This window comes from Hydractinia symbiolongicarpus, chromosome 9 (assembly GCF_029227915.1).
Source record: "Hydractinia symbiolongicarpus strain clone_291-10 chromosome 9, HSymV2.1, whole genome shotgun sequence".
Classification (NCBI taxonomy): domain Eukaryota; kingdom Metazoa; phylum Cnidaria; class Hydrozoa; order Anthoathecata; family Hydractiniidae; genus Hydractinia; species Hydractinia symbiolongicarpus.
Window position 1 is genome coordinate 20165244 of NC_079883.1, and position 22393 is coordinate 20187636.

The following is a 22393-nucleotide window of genomic DNA, read 5'->3' on the forward strand; positions in this document are numbered from 1 at the left end:
AACATGCGAAGTAAGTCGCAGGATAGTTAAGCAGTTTCTTATGTGCGACGCCATATCATTGATGAATATGCGCATTTTAGGAAATCCTCCAGGGATGATTTTTGGGCATAAATGAAAACCTTTTTTGAAATTGCAACAACAATGCTTTTGGCGAGAAATTACTCCACTCGATTAGATTGACATGCCCTAAACCGCCATTAGATTTGACGGACTTTGGTTTCGAACCTACTTTAATTGACCCTCTAATAAGTATTATTAAGTTGGCCCTGGAAAGTGGTAAAACTTTTATTTTCTAATGTAAAAGCTTAAGACAACAAAGAATGTGTCCGAGCAAACCCCGAGAAATCAAACAATGAGCACAAAGCCAGCGTGGTCACATCTCACCCTCTTAAAGCGTACAAGAATTATATTTGTTCGGGAAAGGTGCCATTCATGCTCAAAACAAAGTATTTCCCGATAATGATGAAGTGATTAAATAACAATAGAAATAACCAATCAAGCAGCGCGGTCAGTATTCTGACCGCAGGAAATTCGTTTCGACCCAGCCTAGTGTTATCCACTTACACTAATCCGATTGTTCCAGGTGGTAAAAAAATAAACATCAGCGATGGAGAGTACACGATGTAATGAGTACATAGAGAGCGGCATATTGGGAAAGTGGGACTCGGGCCCCGGACCCGGTATTTCAGGTAATGGGACTCGGGACTTGGTACTCAATTTTGCAAATGTGTAAAAAAAAGATCAAAAGAAATAACGAAAGTCAACTACGTTTTGTCTTGATAAAAAATATACACAATATAAGCTCTGATAAAGAATATGCACAATATAAGCTTTGCTAAAATTATAGATCAAAGGACAAAAGTAAAAAATCGTCAAAGGAGGAAAAGAAGGAAACGTTATGCTCAAAAATATAGTCGTCACTGGGATTAAGGGGCTGTTTATATGGGAAATATTTACTCGGGAACCGGGGAAATATTTCAGCATGATATCAAGTCGAGATCACGGACACAATGAGATGCGAAGAATAAAAATAATTAGACATTTTCAAAACAATAACAAAAGATATATATACGTAAAAGATAAATCCTTTTTTATAAGAACTTGAAGGAAAATATTCTTTGCTTAGGCAATTTGAAGCCTCAAAATTTTCTTAGATTGGTCTGAATGTAACGAAGAATTTCAGTACTTCTTGATATTGACAAAGCCTTAAATAGCTTTTTTGTTGTGTCCTTAATGTTCTACAAGATAAACAATTTCTCGTTTCTGGGATATTTCGTTCACGTCAAATTTGAGTAGACTGCTGGCAGCTGGTGGTATGGCTGGAATCTTCATCTCTTATATAAACACACTAGAACTCAGAACTTAAAAAACATAATTTCCGCTATACTTCATAACTTATTAACACATGTGTTATGTCATGTTCGTGCTTTACCGTTTTTTTCTTCACTTTGTGTATGTGACGTCATAGTGTCATGGTAGAATGTAAATATGAAGTTTAAAAAAGAGTTTTGTGTGAGACTTTCAGAGTAGCCATTGTGATTTAAGGGAAAACACGCCGTTTATGCAGTCACTTCGTCATAAATAGGGGCTGAATTTTTCACAGAATCTTTATACTTGCAGTTCTTGTTTAATCAAAGCTTCTTGTGTGAAATTTCACCATCATGGAACATCCGTGTTTTCCCTCCAACTGAAAGTGGTATCACGTAACATTCCGACCGACTATTGTAGAGCTTATCAACCTTTCTTTCTTCCAAGGTGGGAAAGATAAAGATACTGTATTGCGCCTAAAAATAATGTTTTCAATTAAATTATCATTGGATCTCGGGTCCAAAATCCCGAGTCCTAGGTCCCGAGTCCTACTTTTTCGATATGCCCATGCAGAACTGCGTAGTTTGGTTTCCCAATGGTTGGCTATGCATCATCCATCTACCGTATTTCCTCCAATAAGCGCCGCCCTCTATTAAGCGCCGCCCTCTAATAAGCGCCGCACCTAAAATTCGAATTTCGAAATAAGCGCCGCCCTCTAATAAGCGCCGCACCCTCAAATGCGGCGCTTATTAGAAAATCAAGAGAAAATGAGATTTCAATGCTTTTATTCGAACTCTATAGTCTTCTTATTGCAATATTCATTTACATTAAGTTCTAAATAGCTAAATTTACATTTCTTCTTATTAAGTTCCTCATAAAGAATGTTTGCAATTTTACTGTTGGTTGAACAGCAAAGAAACTTGGCAGGGACGACCAAGCCAAGCTCTCGTTTCCTTTTTCCCGTTACTTTTGCGATCATCGTGTTGTTTTTATCAGATTTCAAAAATTGTTTCGTTAGTTTGGATAGTTCAATGGGTAAATGTCCGACTAAAAACTCATCATCCTTTTCTCCCAGATCGTCTGAATCTATTTCGACAACTTCTTTATTGACCTCTTTAGATACTGGTTCGATCGCGACCTCAGTTTCTTTGACTGCTTCAGTTTCCTTTGCTGCTTTACTTCCTTTGGTTGATTTTCTTCCTTTGGCTTTGGTTACTTTGTTCGTTTTGTTTGTTTCGCTTGGTTCACTTTTCTCGTTTTCAACCGCTGGTGTAGTACTTGATTCTGATTCTGTCTTTTTATTTTCTTCTGTAGGTTTTTTGTCGGATTCATCTTCACCTTTTACTGTAACCTGTGGCTTTAGTTTGTATACACCTATGGCGTTTTGATCATATTCTTTGGCCTCTTCTCTTTCGTCTGGTTTGCAGTTAAGTTTCTCTCCCAGAGTTGGAGTCCAAACATCTTTGTAGACATGGTGGCCTCGTATGTTTGTTTCAAACTTCACAATAAAGGCAAATGAAAAGTTTCTTGGAATAGTTCTAGCCATGTTTCGCCCTCTCTTGAATGTACAGCGAAGTCATTGCATTGTTTGTTTACCTTTTGAAAAAATGGAATGCGGGAAGCTATTGTAATGCTTGATTTTGGTACGAAAAATGAAGTCGTTCTAGTGTATAATAAACAAAATATTTCTAGCGAGCGAGGTGTGTGTGTGTGCAAAATAACATGGCTCCAACCGAGAATTCACACAAAGGAGAAAAAATCAAATCCTATTCCTTGGATCTGAAGAAGGAAGTCGTGGAATATGCAATCAATTATTCAAATCGCCAAGCAGGAAGGCGATACAATGTTGACGAGAGGAGAGTTCGTGAATGGAGAGCAAAAATGGAAGACATCAAAGCCAGGGTTGCTGATAAAGGTGGACTGAAAAGAAGAAGACTTGATGGTGGGGGAAGAAAGCTCACGAACGACGACTTAGAAGAAGAAGTACTCATCTGGATAATGGATCGTAGATCAGCAATGCTTAGAGTTTCTCGAAAATTAATAATGAAGAAAGCAAAGATTATCCATGACAAAAGCACCGATGACCCTGCTGTAAAAGAGAGCTTTGTAGCCAGTCGTGGATGGTTGGAAAAATTTATGAAAAGAAACGGACTTTCTTTAAGGAGAAGAACAACTACCGCTCAAAAGAATCCTAGTTGTATGGTCGACAAACTTGTCATGTATGTTTTACAGTGCCGACGATTACAAAGAAAATTTAAATACTCCGCTGGTTCAATCATTGCGATGGATGAAACTGCAATTTGGTCTGACATGCTCTCAGGGACAACTGTAGAAAGCAAAGGAAAGAAAGACATTCCTTTAAAGACCACTGGCCATGAGAAAGTCAGAGTTTCTGTGTGCCTTACAGCAAAGGCTGATGGAACACGGCTCAAACCATTCATCGTTTTTGGGGGTGCAAAGCGGGAATGTAATGCTCTAAACGAAGAATACAAATCTAAATGTATTATCGCTTCATCTTCAAATGCTTGGATGAATGAGGAATTGACATTAGAATACATTAAAACAGTTATTGGTAAATTTTCTTTTCAAAAGCGATTGTTAGCTTGGGATTCCTTTGAATGCCACATGATGCAAACAATCAAGCAACGTTTGAAAAGTTTCAATGTTGATTCAGTTATCGTCCCCGGTGGTTGTACTCCGTATATTCAAGCCCCCGATGTTTCGTGGAATAAGCCATTCAAAGCTCATGTTACCGAAGCTTACGATACATGGCTTAGTGAAGGGATCCACGAATATACAAAAGCAGGTAATATGAAGCCACCTCCGCGAAGGAAAGTAATCGAGTGGATCTTAGAAGGTTGGAAAAAGCTGTCAAGTGAGCTCATCGTGAAATCTTTTAAAACATGCGGTTTAAGCCTTCCAGTCGATGGTAGTGAAGATGACAAGATCCACTGTTTTAAAAAGGAGGGAGCTTGTCCTGATGGGGCATCACGGCTAAGAGAATCCCTGAATATCTTGCAAGAGGAAGAGAGTCAAATAAATCCTTTTGAGAACATAACAGATTCGGATGTTGAGGATGCATGCGGGCCGTTTCATTTGATTGACTCTGATCAAGAAAGCGACGAAGAAATTGATGTTTGAAATTATCTTTGTTATATTTGATAGAAAGAGAACAGGAAAAGACACGATAATTCACCCGTTATTTCTTTCTCGTACGTTACTTACCCCTCTATAGAACCCCAAATCTATCAAAAAAACTTTTACTAAGGATAGCATTCAACCAACGGATTGAATTTGAAGAATAGGCAAAAACTTCAGAAACTTGAAATCTGAAATTTCGAAATAAGCGCCGCCCTCTATTAAGCGCCGCCCTCTAATAAGCGCCGCACCTAAAATCACAAAAATTAAATAAGCGCCGCGGCGCTTATTAGAGGAAATACGGTATAAGAAAAAAGGATGGAGCCAGTAACAGTAATATGGCGCTGACTTTTGGCGGTTTTGTTAAACCTACTACTACAAAGAGTGTAGCTATATTTTGCCTGGATATAGATCATGTGTAAGTTTTCTTTCGATTAATATTTTCGATTTGTCAATTTTGATTTATCAATATGCAAGTAGCTATTTGTGCATATAATAATATATAGCTATAGCAAGCTAGCTAGCTAGCTAGCTAACATTTGTCGAAGACAAATAGTATACAACACAAAGTATGCAGTGACTCTAATTTTCATGTTTTACTACAATTATCAAGCTGCTAATAAACTCGTTTGTAAATGATTCTAGATATAAATGTATCGAAAAATACTCTCTAGAGCATCATATAAAAGAAACTATTAATCAATAAACCAGCCGTTTCGGCAGGAAGTTCTATGGCTTATTACTGATTTAGTTGTCCTCTACGGGGGAGTATTTACTTTAGTCAATTGTGCAGAAAAAGTGCTAACGTTAATAATTAATAATTTCAACTGGCACAGCAAAAGAAGTATGAAAAATATGAAAGTAGTAGAAAAATAAGTTCAAATTTGTAAACACTGCTTTTATGAAACCTAAAAACAACGTAAAGAGCAATAAAAACAACTAATTGTGATTTATTTTGTTTTTTAAAACGAAATTTTATCTTGTTGAAACTTGTTGTACGAAATACAAATCTAGCTTTGTAAAATTTTAGTTCACCTAAAAGATAAATGATTATTGTAGTTTGATACTAGCGAAACCAACTAAACAAAAAATAATAATGTCAAATAATTTATTTGTAAAAATAATAGGTTTTTGTACCTTGTGCAGCAGAGTAGTCTGTTATAACACTTAAAAACTAATAATTCCCTTACCACTACAATAGAGTGGTATCCTGCCCTGCTTCGCTGGTCTCAGTAGTAAAAGTAGCAACAACAAAAAGAAGCCCATTTTAAAGTTCTACCAGCTAAAGTCGCAGAACAATAAAGTATACACAAACCATTACTTAAAGGGAACCCGAGGTACAAAATGATGTTGAACTTATAGAGCTTAAAAAGTTAGCTAAAGTCTTTTTAAATTTTTTAAAAAGCTTTTTTTGTTCTCAAGATATTCACATTTAAAGAATTTCAGATTTAATTATGCTGCATGAATTATGATGTCATATTTCAGTAATAGCAAATTTGGACATTTTCTTTCATCAGTAAATTTAGACCTGTTAAGAGGTGTGCATTCAAACTTTATCAATGCATAGATTATAAAGGTTAATTGATTAACATAAATTTTTTTGCCAAAATGACACTCGCTTGCCCGTCCCAGCTCTCTTATTTTTTTTCTGTCGACTCAGTAAATCGGGATCTGCAACTTGGTTTGCAATCAAATTTTGTGTGTAAGCTTGTATAAGCCCTATATTTGTAAAATAAAATAAAGTTTAAAATAAAATTCAATCGTTTCAAAATCGTTTCAAATCGTTTCACCTTCCTTTCATGAAACGATCTGTAAACGATTATAAAAAATTATGATACCATTTCGAAACAATCATAATCGTTTCAATTCGTATAAAATGTGAAACGATTGTGGATACGGTCCCTTAAAAGAAAGTAGACTTCCATTACAGGTCACTTGGTCTGGAAGATTATTAAACACTTTTGCAGCTCTAAACGGAAAGCTTTTTTGCTAGATTCCGTGTTCACCAAGGGAAGTATGAACCTGTTTTTTGAAGATCCTTTGGTTTGGTGATTGTGGCAGTTTTTTGCCACAAGGAATTTTGAGCGCATGAATCAGGAGCAATGTGATTCATGGAATGTTTTGAAAACTAACATGGCATTCTTTTTGATGAGTAAAATTATTCAATGAATATTCCCTCTCTTTTCCAAGAAAGGTACGGACACATTTTAATCGTTTTTTAGTTTGGGTGGCACAAGCCTATGCTGAGGAGCAGTAGTTCAATTATGGCATGAAAAGTGCATTTAAGCCCCCCCCCCTTTTAATATTTTTCATACTTATTTTGATTTGTTCGCAAGATATTTGTTGTTAAAGTTGTAAAATATTAGCTGGAGAAGAAGCTTCGTGCCAGTCGCCATCTTGGGTCCCGATTGTATAAAAATGCCTTCGCGGGAGGACTTGTGACGTCAGCTCCCCGGTGATATATATATACAAAGCGATTGTTGTTTTCTTTTTTAACAACGGGTACTGATGAGGATGAGTTTGTAACAGTATATACTGAAGGTAAGTAAACACTTGTTTTTTTGCTTCCCTTTTCTTAGTTTTAAAGTTTCGACTAATAAAAAGTCTACAAAACCTGGCAGTGAATCAGACTCTTGCTGTGAAAGCTGTTATGAGGATAAGAATAGAAGTGGAAGCAACAGCTTAGTAGTGAACCTTAGCCTCTTTTGCTATTCCGATGCCCTAAGAACGAGATTGGCTCTTTCTGACTTGTGTAGAGACGTACAGAAATGCCCACAGAGACGGGTCGCTGCGCCGGGAAGTATATTTTAAAGCAAAAAAGAAGCTATTTAGGGTTGCTCTTTGAGCAAACCATGGCAGGTAAAATTTTACCCCCTCTCCCCCACATTAAATGCCGTGCCGCAATAAGAGTTTTTGTTTGTTAGAAGAGTTAACTCGGCAAGCGATTTTAACTTAGAAGATTAGTAAAAAACTTCATTCTATGGCTGAACAACTTGGCAACATTAATAACCATGCGAAAGTTAACATAGAAAGGACGGATGCAAGCTAAAACACAACCCTAGGTTTATTATAATAACAATTCAAGCAACCTCGATCCCCAGGGCCTGTAGAGTTCTTTGATATGAGAATGAAACGCAACACGAAAAATAAATTAAAATAGATTATTGAAAGAAAGAAAGAAACAAGAAACAACAACGCTCGTAAGACAAAATAAAGTCCTGTAAATCCCTGCAGTGTACCACAATATGGTAGAAAAGTCTTAGCCTTTTTTGCCAGCGTTGATCAAACATTCTAGTGATAAAAACTCGACATTACAGAGTATCGACCCTGTTAAATGAGTACACGTAGCTCGTTGTTTCTTGCTTGTTGGAAGACTGGCAAAGGAATGCTTTTCAGCGCTACTTCTATTATTCTTATTGCAAAAAGACATAGCACAAAAACACATTTTCGAAGAAAAAATATCACAAAATGGCGGCTTTCGAGAAGGAAGCATGCTGTAAACACAGAAAATGTTGCTTTATATTAGCTTTACTAGTCCTTAAGTTGTGGAAAATCCACGGGTTCGCCCGTCCCTTTTATACCGCATTGCGTGCTTCTCCCTATTGCACAGCTAAGCTACCATTTTGCGTGACAGACAGACGGACGGACAGACGTATACGGGCATTATAATATAGGTTATTTCAATTTTTACTTAATAAATGCGAAATTACAAATTCTCAACATAGTATAAACAGAATAAATGAACTTTTTTTGAAGTGGGAGGTAAGCTTTAATTAGAAATTTTTTGCTGTAAGGTGTTAAACAAGATACTTAGTTCTACTTTCAGAATATTTAATAAGGATTATTTATGGCATTAATGTGCTCTTCCAATTGCATTTTTTGATCAAATATTACCCCAAGATATTTAACTTTTTCATTCCTCTTCAAAGGTAAACCCATGATAGTTTTGTTCTCAACTTTTTTTAACTAGTTGTGGTTGCCAAAAAATATTGTTTTCAATTTTGTCCGTATTAATAGTTTGTTATTATTCAGCTAGAGGTTGACTTGCAAAAGTTCTTACTTGACCTGCGAGACAGGGTATCCACGTTTATATGGGATAAAATAATTATTGTATCATCTGCATATATAAATGGTGGTAATATGAGTTGATAAAATAGGCAGGGGATCCAACACAGAGCCCTGCACCACCTGAAACCGTCTTTATGAAGCAGATCTGATCTTGTGTTGTTTAGTCGACTGCATTCAGAGTAGGACTCAAACCAGTCAAAGGCAGCATCTCTGCTGCCAAAACACAATATCTTTAAACAAAATTTTATGATCAGCAGTGTGAAAGGCTTTTTTAAATTTAATGAGCACAGCACAAACAAAGTTTTGTTGGTCAAGCTCAGTTAAAATAAAATCAGGGACATAAACCGCTGCAGTTTCTGTGGAAAAGAGTTTCCGAATTCCTGAGCGTCTGTCATTTAGAAGTTGTGCTCAGAAATAAAATAAGAAATTTGCCTATGCACTAACTTTTCAAAAATTTTCATATGAATTGGCAGAATGGAGAAAGACCTATAATTTTTAGGATCTGTTTTATTGCCACTTTTAAAAATAGGCAAGACCCTTTCAGTTTTCCAACATTTAGGTACATAACCATTGAATAAAGATTTGTTAAAAAGACTTAAGAAAAAAATACTTAAAACTGGTAAACCGGCTTTTAGCAGTCACGAACCAATTCTGTCCAATCCTGTTGCTTTATTAATTGTTAGTGAACTAATTATTTTTTCGACACTTGGTCTTAATAGGAGCCCACCGAAAATCTATGTAGTGGCTGCTTCTTGATTTTGGATTCTTTTTCAGCATACTAGGAAGTAGGCTGAAAAACTCAGTGCATGTTGTCTCTTTTTTGATATCAGATGGAGAGATGTTCAACAAAACTGTTTTATCTATTTTTCATTTGAAACTCTACTTTTGTGTTTAGTTGTATATAAGTAGATACACCAAATCTGCAATAACATTGTGATATATATTTATGTTATTACCACTGCATACTTAGCAACAAAAGCATGTGCTCCACACTAGTGTAAACAAATTAAATTAGGCTGAAATACACTATCATTTTCCAATGATCATTTTCCAATTATCATTGAAAAATGACAGTGTATACAGGTAAAAATGTCATTTTTTACACTCTCATTTCCAATGATCCTTAAAAATAAAAAGTTGAACATGTTCAACTTTTTATTTTTCAATGACATGTTTTTTCTATTGTTTTAAACCGAATCCATTGTTTTCGCACACGTGTTTGTTGTAGGCGATATAGGTTTAGGCGTAAACATAGTTAAAAACAAAGATTTAAACAAGATAATTCACCCGAGAATGAAGTCGCAAGAAGCGACTGAAAATTTTATTGAGATTTGGAGAAGCCAGCCCATTTTGTGGGATTCCCACATGATAAGAACTTAAAGTTGCGGCTAGGTTTGACTTTAACAGGAATTGGGCCCGTAAATGCGTTTTCTTCTCAATGTCAACTTCTATGAGATTACGGAGCTCATCAAAAATATTCAGCGGCTTCTTAAAAGTCGCGTATACTCTTGGTATTGTAGTATTGTAGATGCCAAGTTCAGTTCGCCTGTTTAACCACGGCTTCACCCATACACTTTTGTACTTTCTTTTTCTACGTTTGACTATCTTTTTTGATAACATACAACAACAGCAGCTGCTATTTCTTCTTCAGAGTCCATGTTGTAAAGAAAAATATGCTCAAGTTTCATGTTTTTAATGATAGTGTATTCACGCCAAAATTTGTCATTTTTAACGTCATTGGAATGTATCATTGAAAAATGATAGTGTATTTCAGCCTTAAAACAACCTATTTTACCATTGTCCTTCTGACTAAGTGGATTACTCCACGGGCCTTATCGACTAGTCTAATAATACGAAGTGTGTGTGACGGTCATAGTGGATATCGTCATTTTCTTTGATGTCGCCGAAATAATTATTTCCATTTTGCTAGTGGGTTTACTTTGTTTACATCACGTGATGAAAACGACTTAATTTGATTTGCTGAAGTAAATTTAACGGCTAACTTTCGAAAAATGATGTCCTCTCGCTACCAAAAAAACCCAACAAAAGAATGACCCCTTAATCTTGAAAAAGTGAAGTTGGAAGTGAGAAGTGGAGCTAGAAGTAAAGTTAGAAGTAGAAAGTAATGTCTAGAGTTTGAAGTCGATTTGAAATCACAAATAGTAAGAACTTTGGTATTTTTAGACGTTTGGTTCTTATGTCGCTGGAGGAAGCAGACCCACCTTTTTTCAGCATAAACCACCTAAAATCCTCAACTTCTTAAAGTTTTATATTTTACCGCGTACGTAGCCATATTTGTTTATATTTTGTTGCATAATTAATGTATGGCCTGGCGCGTAACTAATGTATTTGCCCTAAAATTCAAAATGCTACATAAAGCTGTTAGCTGACTAACAAACGGAAAACTTCGATTTGTTGAACTCATTGTAATGTTATTATTTTTACATTACTATTGTTTCTCTTTATATGCGTTTTACTAAGCATAAATAGGTAGCTTTAGTTTTAGCTAAGCGTTCCCACTTTAAGTATATTTAACTGGGTGTCTTAGCTACTGTTAGCTAGCTAATGTTAGCCTCCAAATCCCACTCCCCATCCCATGGCTAGCTCTAACCTATTTGTGTTGTTATTCCTCTTTTTTTCAAACTTCTTTTCTTTTATGAGCACGAATAGCTACCTACCTACGTACAAAATCTTTCAAGGACTTGAACTTTTGCACGATAGTAGGATGTATTTTTATGCCCATAGATTATAATTATTTTCACATTTCCTGTAAACTTTGCAAGGGGACCACGTGCAATATGACAAGTGAAATAAACTTTTTCAGAATTTAAACCGTGCGTGTTAGTTATTTTTTATTGTTTTGTTTCTGACATCCTGTTAAACTTTTGTCAGCCTACATGTAAAACGCCAGGTTATTTTTACAGCGGGTTGTAGACATTTGATTGGCAATTTACGTGGGTGTATGACTTTATTTTAATATGAGTGGATGGTATGGTTGTTTGTGTTTTTCTTTATGTTGCAAACTGCTGTTTTTTAAAATTTTGTGTAAACTTTTGTGGGAAAAAGACCACATGCAATATACTGAAAGAACAAATTTACGTTTTTGTTAAGAATTTTAAAAATGTAGTAATAACTGTGTTTGGTGATATGAAAAAATTACTAATTGTTCTGACTAAAACTTTTTTATATGTCAAAAACATTGTGGTGCTTTATCTCCAAATTTATGAACAAACCAACAATGACATTAAAGTATTTAGAATATATTTCGATTTATTTGTAAATCATCTTCAGCTAAAATACAAGGTTAAATTATTAAACTGTAAAAACTGAGTTAAAAAATTATACATACACAACATCAAAATTCCCGTATACCATACATAACCTAATTCTATCATATCTGATGTGTAATATGATGGACGTTATAGATTTATGGGACAACTTTTCTGGTAGTACTCGACGTTGCAGTATAGTTTTTTCCTCTGATATTTTGAAGTTTTGTTTGGCTTTAACAATTTCCTTCTTCAATAATCGCTTTTGAAACTCGTGTACAGCTATTTCATCAAAACAACCATTATTCGGTATTCTGAATTTACAGGAAACGAGGAATTTTTTCAGCTTTGTTGCATTTTTTAAGAAATGTTATACGCAGACTGGTTTTCCACTATGCAAATCTTGATCGACAGTCTAAGAAGTTCTCCAAGCAGCCATGTCGTTGCAATTTTGTTCATAAATAAAACTTTTTTGTTTTTTATATTGTATGTAATGCCTGATTTTTCTATAATTTGATGTGTTTCATAACCTTTTTGTGGAAGATTTATGGGCAATATATATATAGGATATGCTAAATGAACCGATTTTTGTTGATTTGGATGTGCTCCTCAAAAACCAATTTGTTTTACATTTTGTGTTTATTCTTTGTGAGGACAGTATATTCCAAAAATAATATCTTTGTTGATTCAAAATTTGCTCCTTTTTCTTTTTTGACATTTACGTTTAAAATGGTTGGTAAAGGTCACTACAGATCATGATACTAAGAAAAACATTTTTGTGTTCTTAATCGGTTATTTTTACATTTTGTGTATATTTTGGGGAAACAGGATAGTATGTAACCGAATAAATGATTTTTCAGATATAAATTTGATATTTTTTGACACTTTTAATTAAAATATTAAAGGTTTTCAACGTAATCAAACGTAATCACTTTATAAGATGTAAATATTTGAGATGTGTTATTTCTGACTTTATTATTTGTTGGTGTTGTACATGATTCTATACATTATTTTGATCAGCGTTTCAAGCTCTATTTCAGGAAAAAAATATTGTGTATTGACGGGTCCTGGCAGACGTCATCAAAATACAAGTTACGGTTCTCTTTTCCAATGTAGTCTTAAGTGGATTTTACAGTAAAAATTTCTAAATAATTTTTTTTGTACTTTAGAGGACTTTACTGACGTCAGCAAAATCTTAAATTTTAAAACACTTATATATCCTTATCCGTTTGAGACCACATATGATTCTACACATTATTTTTATCAGCATTTCAATCTGTACGCAATACAGGCAACAGATCAGCTACATTTCGTCAATTTTTTTTGTATATGCACTGCTGACGTTAGTAAAATCTGAGAAACAACCTAATCTTCTGCCTCAGTGGATTTTTTCACGGGCTTTATCGACTAGTTGACGTTAAAGTAGTGATATTGACGTCGCGCCGTAACGTTAGAAAATTTAACATTTGAGACTTAACTTTTTCGGCGACATCAAAGAACAATGAACACACACACACACACACACACTTCGTATTATTATATAAGATAAGATTAGTGAAACCACTTCAATGTACTTTTAAGTTTGATGCTAATTAACTTGGGAACGAGTTGGTGACGTAAGTTACTTTTTACCGTGTATTACCACCTGGAACCAAAATAGGACTTTTGTAAAGCTAGGTTATTTTACCCATTTCAGAACTAATGGGTTGGTGGCGTTATTAAAAGATCTTTAAAGCCCAATATTTCTTCAACCATATGTATTTTTCTATATTTATGCTAATAAATATACCATCACTTTTTAAGCCATGTAAATTTTAAACAAGCAAATTTTATTATTTTGGTTATACCCGACGTATAGCTGACGTAGTCAGTGTCAGTAGATAGCCATAGACAGGACAGATAACTAGCTAGCTATATGCTTTACTTCCAGGTTTTCCATTTAGTTTCGTCAGGCATTTTATGCTAGGCGCTAATTTACAGTCCTTTTTTTCTCATTCTCAAACAAACATCAGGATGGGAGTGTTTGTTCTGACAACGAATTAGAGGATTGTTTCTAACATTTCTTATGCTACGTAGGCGGAGAAAAAGAAAAGTCTTAAAAGCTTCATTAAGGAAGTATTCACGAAATAGAAGATTTTGGATTAAAAGCATTTTCTTGGACAGGGAAAGTCTCGGGGCATACTGCCAGTTGTTAAGCCTTCAAAAGCAAGATTGTGGATACTTTTTCTAGTAAGCCGATAAAGTCCCTTTTATGTCCCAAAATATGGCCTTGTAATTCAACACGGGAAATATTTTTACCTTCACGGTATGTTTTCTTCGTTTTCTATGCAATCAGTTTTAACAGCACTTCTCACAGCTGAAACTTTCACACTGATTTAGCCTAATCAAGGCGCTTAATTTATCTTTGTGTAAATTTTCTTTTCTCCTTATTTTCCCGCTTTGCTAGTTCTCTTCTTAAATTTTTACACACTTCATGTTGGAAACTCTTCAAGAAAATACTCAAAAACTGTACCGAAAGTAGCACCACAAAAGAATTCAATAAAAAAAGACGTACAACTAAATGGGCAACTTCAAACACATCCATCGTTTTAAAAAAGTTGAATTTTATTTGTACGAAATGGGTTTGTTTAGTTATTAACATCGCAATTGTTTATTTTAACATTTATCCGCTGACATAGTTCTTGTCGTTTTTTTAAAAAAAAAATCGAATTTTAATATTTGTGAAGAGCAACATAACATTCCTATGCTGTCACATACTCAGTTACACATGTTTAATGAATACAAACCACACTTCAAATGGGACTATGACGGACCAAAAGGTAAGAGCAGTTTTGTTTTATAGTTGTACAAAAACTTTGAATTGCTTTTTTTATTGGCGGGCTCTTCGGGCATCGCTACTTAGTGTACAACAACGTACCCCCATAATATGGCATATAGGCACAGGCACCTATACTATTGACAGGCCCTGCTTTTGGCATTTTGCCGTAAAAGGCGTTACAACTCAGTCTTTACTTTTAAATACATATGTTCTGAAGCCTATAACTTCCGATCCTGTCCTCCATCGTCTCCTGGCTTTCCAGTTACTTCGGAGAATCAGCAGAACGCAAAGTATCAGAGAATCACGTTAATATATATGCTCTTATGACCAGGATGTTGTATTTTTTTTGAAAAAAAAACATGGGCCCCGGGCTTCTATGAGTGGTCACCGAGCTATGAGTGGTCCCTTAGGCGAGACTAGATTTTTTTGAATTTCCTAGGCTGGTAGTTTGTGGATATCTATTCGATTATAAGCCAAAAACGAAGTTGTTAAAAGACAAACGATGTTGCTAATGTCATTTAAATTATTATCTTTATCAATCATTACAAAAATAGTGTGCAGGAGTTGTTTCTCTTTGTGGTTTCATTTTTGTTGTTATAACGGTTATATCGCTGGAAACTTTGGAGTCTAATTTTCAGTATGTTAATAATGTTTAGGCTTGTTTGAATGGTATTTTATAAAGTTTGGTTATCCTAGAAGTATACGAGTTTTTTGTTAGTTTTGATGGTCTGTATGAAGTACATGTGGAAACCAGAAATGCATTCGAGTTTATTGTGTTGATAAGGCGTCAGTATGATTATATTTTAAAGTTTGTTATAAAGGTTTAAATTATTTGAAGTGAGAAGCAAGAAAAATTTTAAGATATACTTTGACAATGTAAACACACGTTTTTATAAAAAACCAGGGGTGGTTTTTATTTAAATTGTGTTTTACTTAAATTTTGGTTTTACACGTTTTTTAATGGGTCTTGTTGTTGAAAAAAAATAGGTGTGTGTGTCCAGTAAAGCATCCATTTAAAATCCTGGATAAAAACTGCATCAGGTACACGTTGTTCTTTTTATAAGTGATCGAGTTGCTAAGGGCTGAGGCTGAGATTTAGCTCAAAAGCTAAGCAACTAATTTGGCTGGAAATTTGATACTGCAGAACTGCTCTTCAAAATTAGAAAAGCCGGCATTTGAACAGCGCTTAGCAACTTCTTAGCAACCTCGAGGTTAAAAGAAATACAGTTGCTTATAAGAGAAGAACGTGTAACATTGTCCTCAGATAACTAATCAAGTTTAAGTATTTTTCTTGTTTTGTTCCATTCCGATCTGTTTCACCCTTTAGTGGAAATTCAGCCTTAAGGTACTTTAGGAAGTTACCAGTTCATAACAGAAAGTTATGGTGTGTGTACATGTAGTTTACAAGTGTGTAAACGCGAAACCTGATTTCAACAAGTTAAAGGTAGTTCCTATTGTTCTCATGTAACCCATATGATGTGTTAAAATTTCGGCAAGTATTTTTTAAATAATATTTATTAAAAGTAAAAGTAAAGAGGCTGCATGACAATGGGTATAGCGAAAAGTGAAATGTAAAAGTTCATAAAAGTTTGCATATTTTTGCATTATAACAACGTATTTATTATTATTTTGAAGTTGCCGGGCGGTATAACAGTAATCCTGGGTTAATTCTTTTTTCGGGACAGAGAGCACTTCAACGAATTTTACAACTAAGTCAAAGGCTGTTTACACGTACATGTTACAACTTTGGGTTGCTTCAACTTGTTAAATCGTGAAAACGCTACGTCACGAGTAAATAAATAGAGCTAGCCTGTTTGTTTGTTTTTTTTCCTGGGTAATTGTTATCGGCGCGAGTAACGCGCATTATCTAGTAAAAAAAATCTGGTCCTTTCCCAGAAAAAAGAGCTAACTTATTTTGTGCCTAGCCTTTATTTGCGAAAGTACTAAAATACCGAACGCCACTAGTACAAGTTAAAACTAGCAAAACGCTTAATTTAAGGAATGGAAAATTGCGAAATACCACATGTAACGAAACATAGAAAAAAGTTATTTTTGCTTGCGGTTCAAAGTCCTGTCTGATACGGTCTTGGCTAGAGAGTTTCAAATGTGATCTTACATAGCCATTGTTTATTCTGTTTACTTCTAATTTTTGCGTAGCGGATTTTTGGGTTGTGTTTGCAATATGAAACAAGAAATCTAGGTGGCTAAAGAACTACGGAACTGTTCTATCCCTGTTGTAAGCGTTATCCTTTTTTAAAACGCTTCGCCAACCTGTTTCTAAACGCCACAACGTTTACAGGCGGTTCTGTTAAGCAAACCGGTTTGTAAGCGTACGTCCCGTTTGTAACGTGACACAACTACGTCATTCCAAACTTTCTTAGGTCTGTTTTTAAGCCGCATGTCTTAATTGTTAACAGAGCACACACACTTCACGTTTTGTAAACAACATTAATATTACGTTAAACCCTCCTAAAGTTTCGAAAATCTAAGCGTTAAATTTTTCTTTGTTCTTAAAAAAAAACTTATTTTTCTACGTTTTTAGCTAATTCTCAACTATGTCGTTTATATCTCTTAAAGAAGAGAGAAAATAATAAATTACGTCTTTGAAAACGAATTAAATCAACATCGGTAATTTTAGAAAATAACTCTGAAACTCTTTAAGCTTTGGTTGAGAGCTGGAGACAGGCTGCAGTCTGTCGTTTACCATGCAAATGGTAAGCCCACAAGAGTGAATATATATAATGTACCACAAAACAGGCTCTATTTGCGTTTGCATTGTGTGTACTTTAAATTTTCAGCATAAAATCCTCCTGTTAATTCACTGAGCAGCAAGCTCAATACCTTTATTGGATAAATTTTGGCGAGTATTTAATTTGGTGAATGACCAAAATGGAATATTTGGCGGAGATTTAATTTGGCGAATGATAAGTTTTATAAAATTTGGCGAGTATTTAGTTTCGCGAATACAAAAAATGTTTGTTTTGGCGAGGATTAAACACAAAATTGGTTATAGAATTAAAAAATACTTGTATTTATAAAACTTGTGAATATAAAAAAAGTTCTTTTTTTTGGGAAAAAACATTTTTCTTTTCAAAATAAAACGTTTTTTTTAAAAAAAATTGGTGGGGATTTAATTTGGCGAACAGTAAATTATGTTAAATTTGGCGAGTATTTAATTTGGCGAATAGTCAATTATCAAAATTTTGGCTGGTATTTAATTTGACGAATTTCGAACAAATTCGCCAAATTTATCCTCTTAAGGTAATACAGTTGACTCTCCCTAATTTGAATTCCCACGGAGAAAAAATTTTTGTTCGAATTATAGAGAGATTCGAATTATAAATTCGAATTATAAATTCGAATTATTATCCTGTTACAGGCTAATTTCCAGTTCTCTTTGACTGTTAAAATTTTTCATCTATATAGTCTGCATATTATCGGCTGTCGATTTTTCAGATTTTATACACAGGCGTGGGAATCCTGTCAGAACGTAAACATTGCAACAACTGTAGCTAACACAACAAATTATGATATATGGAAAGAAGATTTGTTAAGCGGAGTATCGTATCTAAATTTTGAAGGATCTTGCGAAAGTTTTAACGCAGGGTGACCACTCCTCCTTAAATTCCTTAAATAACCTTAGAAAAAGAAAATCTCCATTTTCCCCTTATTTCTTAATTTTTCTGATCGTAACTTTTTTGGAAATGTGTTCGTGGATTGTTCATCACCAGTGAAATAAGACATATTTCTCTGTTACCTAAAATCCTATATTTTCTATCTTTCAAGGCATAATTTATATGTATATTTGTATAATATGTATAATTTTCTTATCATAGAACATAGTATGTAACATTAAATTAGAGAACTAAAATTGGTTTTCTCCTTAATTATCCTTATTTTTTATATTTTTATTCTCGTTCGCAGCAAAATATCCTTAAAAAATGTCAATTTGTCTCCTTAATTCTCCTTAATATCCTTACTTTTGTTCTCATTTTATTAGTGGTCACCCTGTAACGATGGCTAGCATAAAATGCATTTAAACGTAATGAAAAATTAGGAGAAAAGCACAAAATAGCTAGCTAGCTGTCTTTCTATGGCTACGATAAATAATGAAGATAAGTCATAGATTTTTATTAAAAGCACTTTTAAAAAAAGCTTTTTCTCTTTTAAACTATAATTTAAGTTAGTAGGGTAGTAAAACTATAGCAAGAAAAAGAATTCGATAGCATTTATAAAAGTGTAAAAAAAATCCTTTGACTGTGTGCTACCAGCTAAAATTATCATCACTCTTGACTGCCCCTGTATAACAGTATAGCTGCAAAGCAAAATATTTCATTTCTTGTACTTGTGAAACGAAGAAAAAAGTTATTGGTTACCAGGAAATAGTAAGGCGAATTCGACCAAGGCAGGTTCTTTTAAATTTAGGAACGTTCTCTTATATTTACAAATATGCAGATACTCACATATTACTTTTTTAAACCTGTTCCATAATGCTTTAAAAGTTTTTCTTCAATATGTTGATCATTCGTGCCAAGTTTCATGTTTTACTATAAAATGGACAAAATCACTTCTTTTGTTTCTTTGTTGTTGTAGTAATATTTTTTTGTCTCTGTCTTTTGTTTTATACTAAAATAATTGCAATCCAACAAAAAAAGCTTTTTAGTGGTACGCAGGTACCTTAATGCCAAAATATTTTTAGCAGCTCAAGAAATTTCAAACGTGGTATCCTCTACTTCTACATTAACAAAGTTTATGCATCCCTAAAATATATCACCATTTTGTTAGCGCTTACTACACCGATTTTTTTTATTTGTTTCGACGTGAAAGGAACTGCTACTGTGATATTGTAAATGTTTAAAAAAAAAAAAGCCAAATGACTGCTGTTGGTTGTGGCATCTGAATAAGGGTCAGCAAGGTATCCTGAGAGTCAAGCTTTTAAAAGGTTCCCTAGGCATGTTAAACCTGACTCTGCTTTTTTATACTTTCAAACTCCTAGTATTTGTATTTGTATTTTTAGCTTTTGCGGATAAGTACAAAAAGGCGATTATATTTCTGGCAGTTGTTTTGCTCATCACTGTTCTACTGGTGCTGCTGTATCTAATACTTAAAAAAGGCATGTGTAATTGCTTCGGGGACAAAAAAAAGACAGATGAAGAGGAAGGTCTCTACACTGATACAGGTGAGGATGAGGAAGAAGAGCATGATGATAAGGAACTTGATATTGAAGATGATGATTTACCTCCACCTGCTGACGAATGCCCACCTAATTTTGCCCCAGAAGTCGTTGTCACTGAAGCTGCTTTTATTCCAGAAAAAAAATCAAAAAAAAAACATTTTTCTTCCATGTTAAAGAAAATAAAAAAACCTAAAGGAAATGTTCACTTTGCGTCTGAAAGTACTGCCCTTGTCGAAACACCTGCTGGCTCACAAGATTCGGGATATGGTACAACTCTTGCCCCATTAAGAAGGACCGACTCTATGGAAAGTTTTATGTCTGGTATGTCGACCGTCACAACAAATGTAGAAGAATTCGGTGAAGAACTGTCACCGAGTCGAATCCAAATTTCCATAGAATACGACCCTAAGAAGTGGTGTCTTGCAGTAGGAGCTAAGCAAGCAGAATGTCTTATAACGACTGGAAAGGAAAAAATGTACTGGCAGGTTCATATAACGCTACTTCCTTTTAAGAAACAAAGGTTTAAAACCAGGTATAAGTCATCGTCGACTCCTATCTTTAACCAAACATTTGATGTAGAAAATATCGCGCAACAAGCCTTGTCACAGTTGTCTGTTCGTTTCCGTATTTATGGTCGACCAGGTCGTGCTGGTCGGAAGAAACTTGCAGGTGAAACGGAGGTTGAACTGTCACACATTATGCAAATGGAAGATAATATTATTAAAGATTGGAGAGTATTAAAAAGAAAAACTGTAGGCGAACCCAAAAGAGAAACAGTAGTGTGATTGAATCGGTATATAGGGTTAATGCTCATGACTTTATTTTTTATAACATTGTTGTGGTCGCCAATAAATATCCAAAATTTTGCTACGTTTTTCATAGGTTTAAGGAAGTCCTCCATTTTTGTATTGTATACTAGGTAGATAGTTTCTAATTTTTATTTATTCCACTCTGTTTTTAACAATTGATAATTTGAACCTATTGGCCTTCCACATAATTTATTTGCTGACATTTTTTAGAAATTAGATTTTAGCGTGGATTAATTTTGCCTAATTTTTCGAATTTTATCAAAATTTTGGATTTAAAAGATGGAATTAAAAAAGGATATCACAAAAATATATTGTCGCAAAAATTATTTATAAAATTTATGTTAAGAAACTTCTACGCCGTATTTCTACTTTTAAAATCTTTTTAACTATTATGTTATCTTTTTTTATCAATGGTGATGGGTTATATGTAGAAAATCCCCCCATATCAATTGTTTATTAAACATAACAAATGTAATTAATCGTTATTTTTACATATTTCTTTTTATTACATTAGTTGTTTAAACCCGTGGAAGAATGAAATTAAAACAAAAAAGACATTCGTATTAACTATCTGTTGGACTTCCTAGTAAAAAGATAACACGTTGATACCTATTTAATGATGGAAGACGAGGGAAATTGAAGTAAGAAAAGAAAGTAAAGCAAGATATCAAAAGGTTTTGATATTTTTGCTTTATTGTATGCTTCATATTTTATCCTGACTTTAATTACTTCACACATGTTCGCACTGCGCTTCCGTCTGCTTCTGCTTCTGCTTCTGAGTGTGCTTTTGCTTCATAGTTGTGAACCAGGCTTTACTGACAATAACCTACTAAATTTTCATGCCGTAAGACTAAAGCAACAATTTTCATGCGATTGGTCCGCAATTTCGTTTTTGTTCACATCTCCGTTTCTCACTGCGCGCATATGTTCTTGTACTCGTTGCTTAAACTTTCTTTTTCTTTCGCCTATATACGCTGCATCACAATCTTTACACGGGATTTCGTAAACAACATTGCTTTGTTCTTCCAGGTTTATTTTATCTTTTGGTTTAGACAAAGTGCTTCTTAGGGTGTCTTTAGAGTTAAGAATGCATTTGATCTTATGTTGTCTTAAAACTCTACGAAGGATCTCGCTGGTACCTTTCTTCGTCGAGTTTTAAGACAACACAAGATCAAATGCATTCTTAACTCCAAAGACCACAGCTGGAGCAGAAATCATCAGTTTAATTGGGATGAGAAGAAAATCATTGACAGAGAATCCAGAACAACGGCCAGGAAGATTAAAGAAACCATCAACAGTGTAGAACGTAACAAACACATCAACAGCATCTGGTATCAACTTCCTGAGATTTGGTTAGCAGCCCTGCAGAAAAAGTAGTTACCTACATCTAGGTCCGAAAATGTTAATTACCATAACTAACTGTAATTATCAGCTCGTTTCTGATTGGTTAATTTTTATGATTTTCGATCCTCTGCAATTATATAAATACATGCTCAACATCATTTTACTTTGCCTGATGATGGGAGAAGGATCTCCCGAAACGTCGCCTACTAAACTATCATGTTCAAGAAATGATAAACTTTCCACAGTAATATTTAGACCTATTTCCATATCCATTTGGTTCCGCGAAATTTGCATACTCAAAATGCAGAATAACATGAAAACGAGATAAGTTATGAGCAAAATTTTATTTTGACGCGAAGTAGTAGTGCAGATATCGCTTGTTTACCTTCAATATTTGCAAAATTAATTTGTCACATAGGTTATTATTAATATTTGGTGATAATATGGGATAATAGCATGCATC

The 22393-nt window shown here is 34.3% G+C and overlaps 1 protein-coding gene across 2 annotated transcripts; it reads left to right on the top strand.

Annotated features, from left to right (window-relative positions):
- The first annotated feature begins 1908 nt into the window (after positions 1–1908).
- Positions 1909–21202, top strand: LOC130656167 (uncharacterized). 2 transcript variants are annotated; one of them, XM_057458993.1, is made up of 3 exons: positions 1909–1927; positions 4751–4864; positions 19619–21201. In XM_057458993.1, exons 2-3 carry the CDS (start codon positions 4861–4863, stop codon positions 20560–20562), a joined length of 948 nt encoding a protein of 315 aa, XP_057314976.1. In that variant the 5' UTR covers positions 1909–1927; positions 4751–4860; the 3' UTR covers positions 20563–21201. The 2 variants fall into 2 exon arrangements, with proteins under 2 accessions (XP_057314976.1, XP_057314977.1); XM_057458994.1 differs by lacking the exons at positions 1909–1927; positions 4751–4864 and adding an exon at positions 15346–15588 and having other exon boundaries at positions 19619–21202.
- The last annotated feature ends 1191 nt before the right edge of the window (positions 21203–22393 follow it).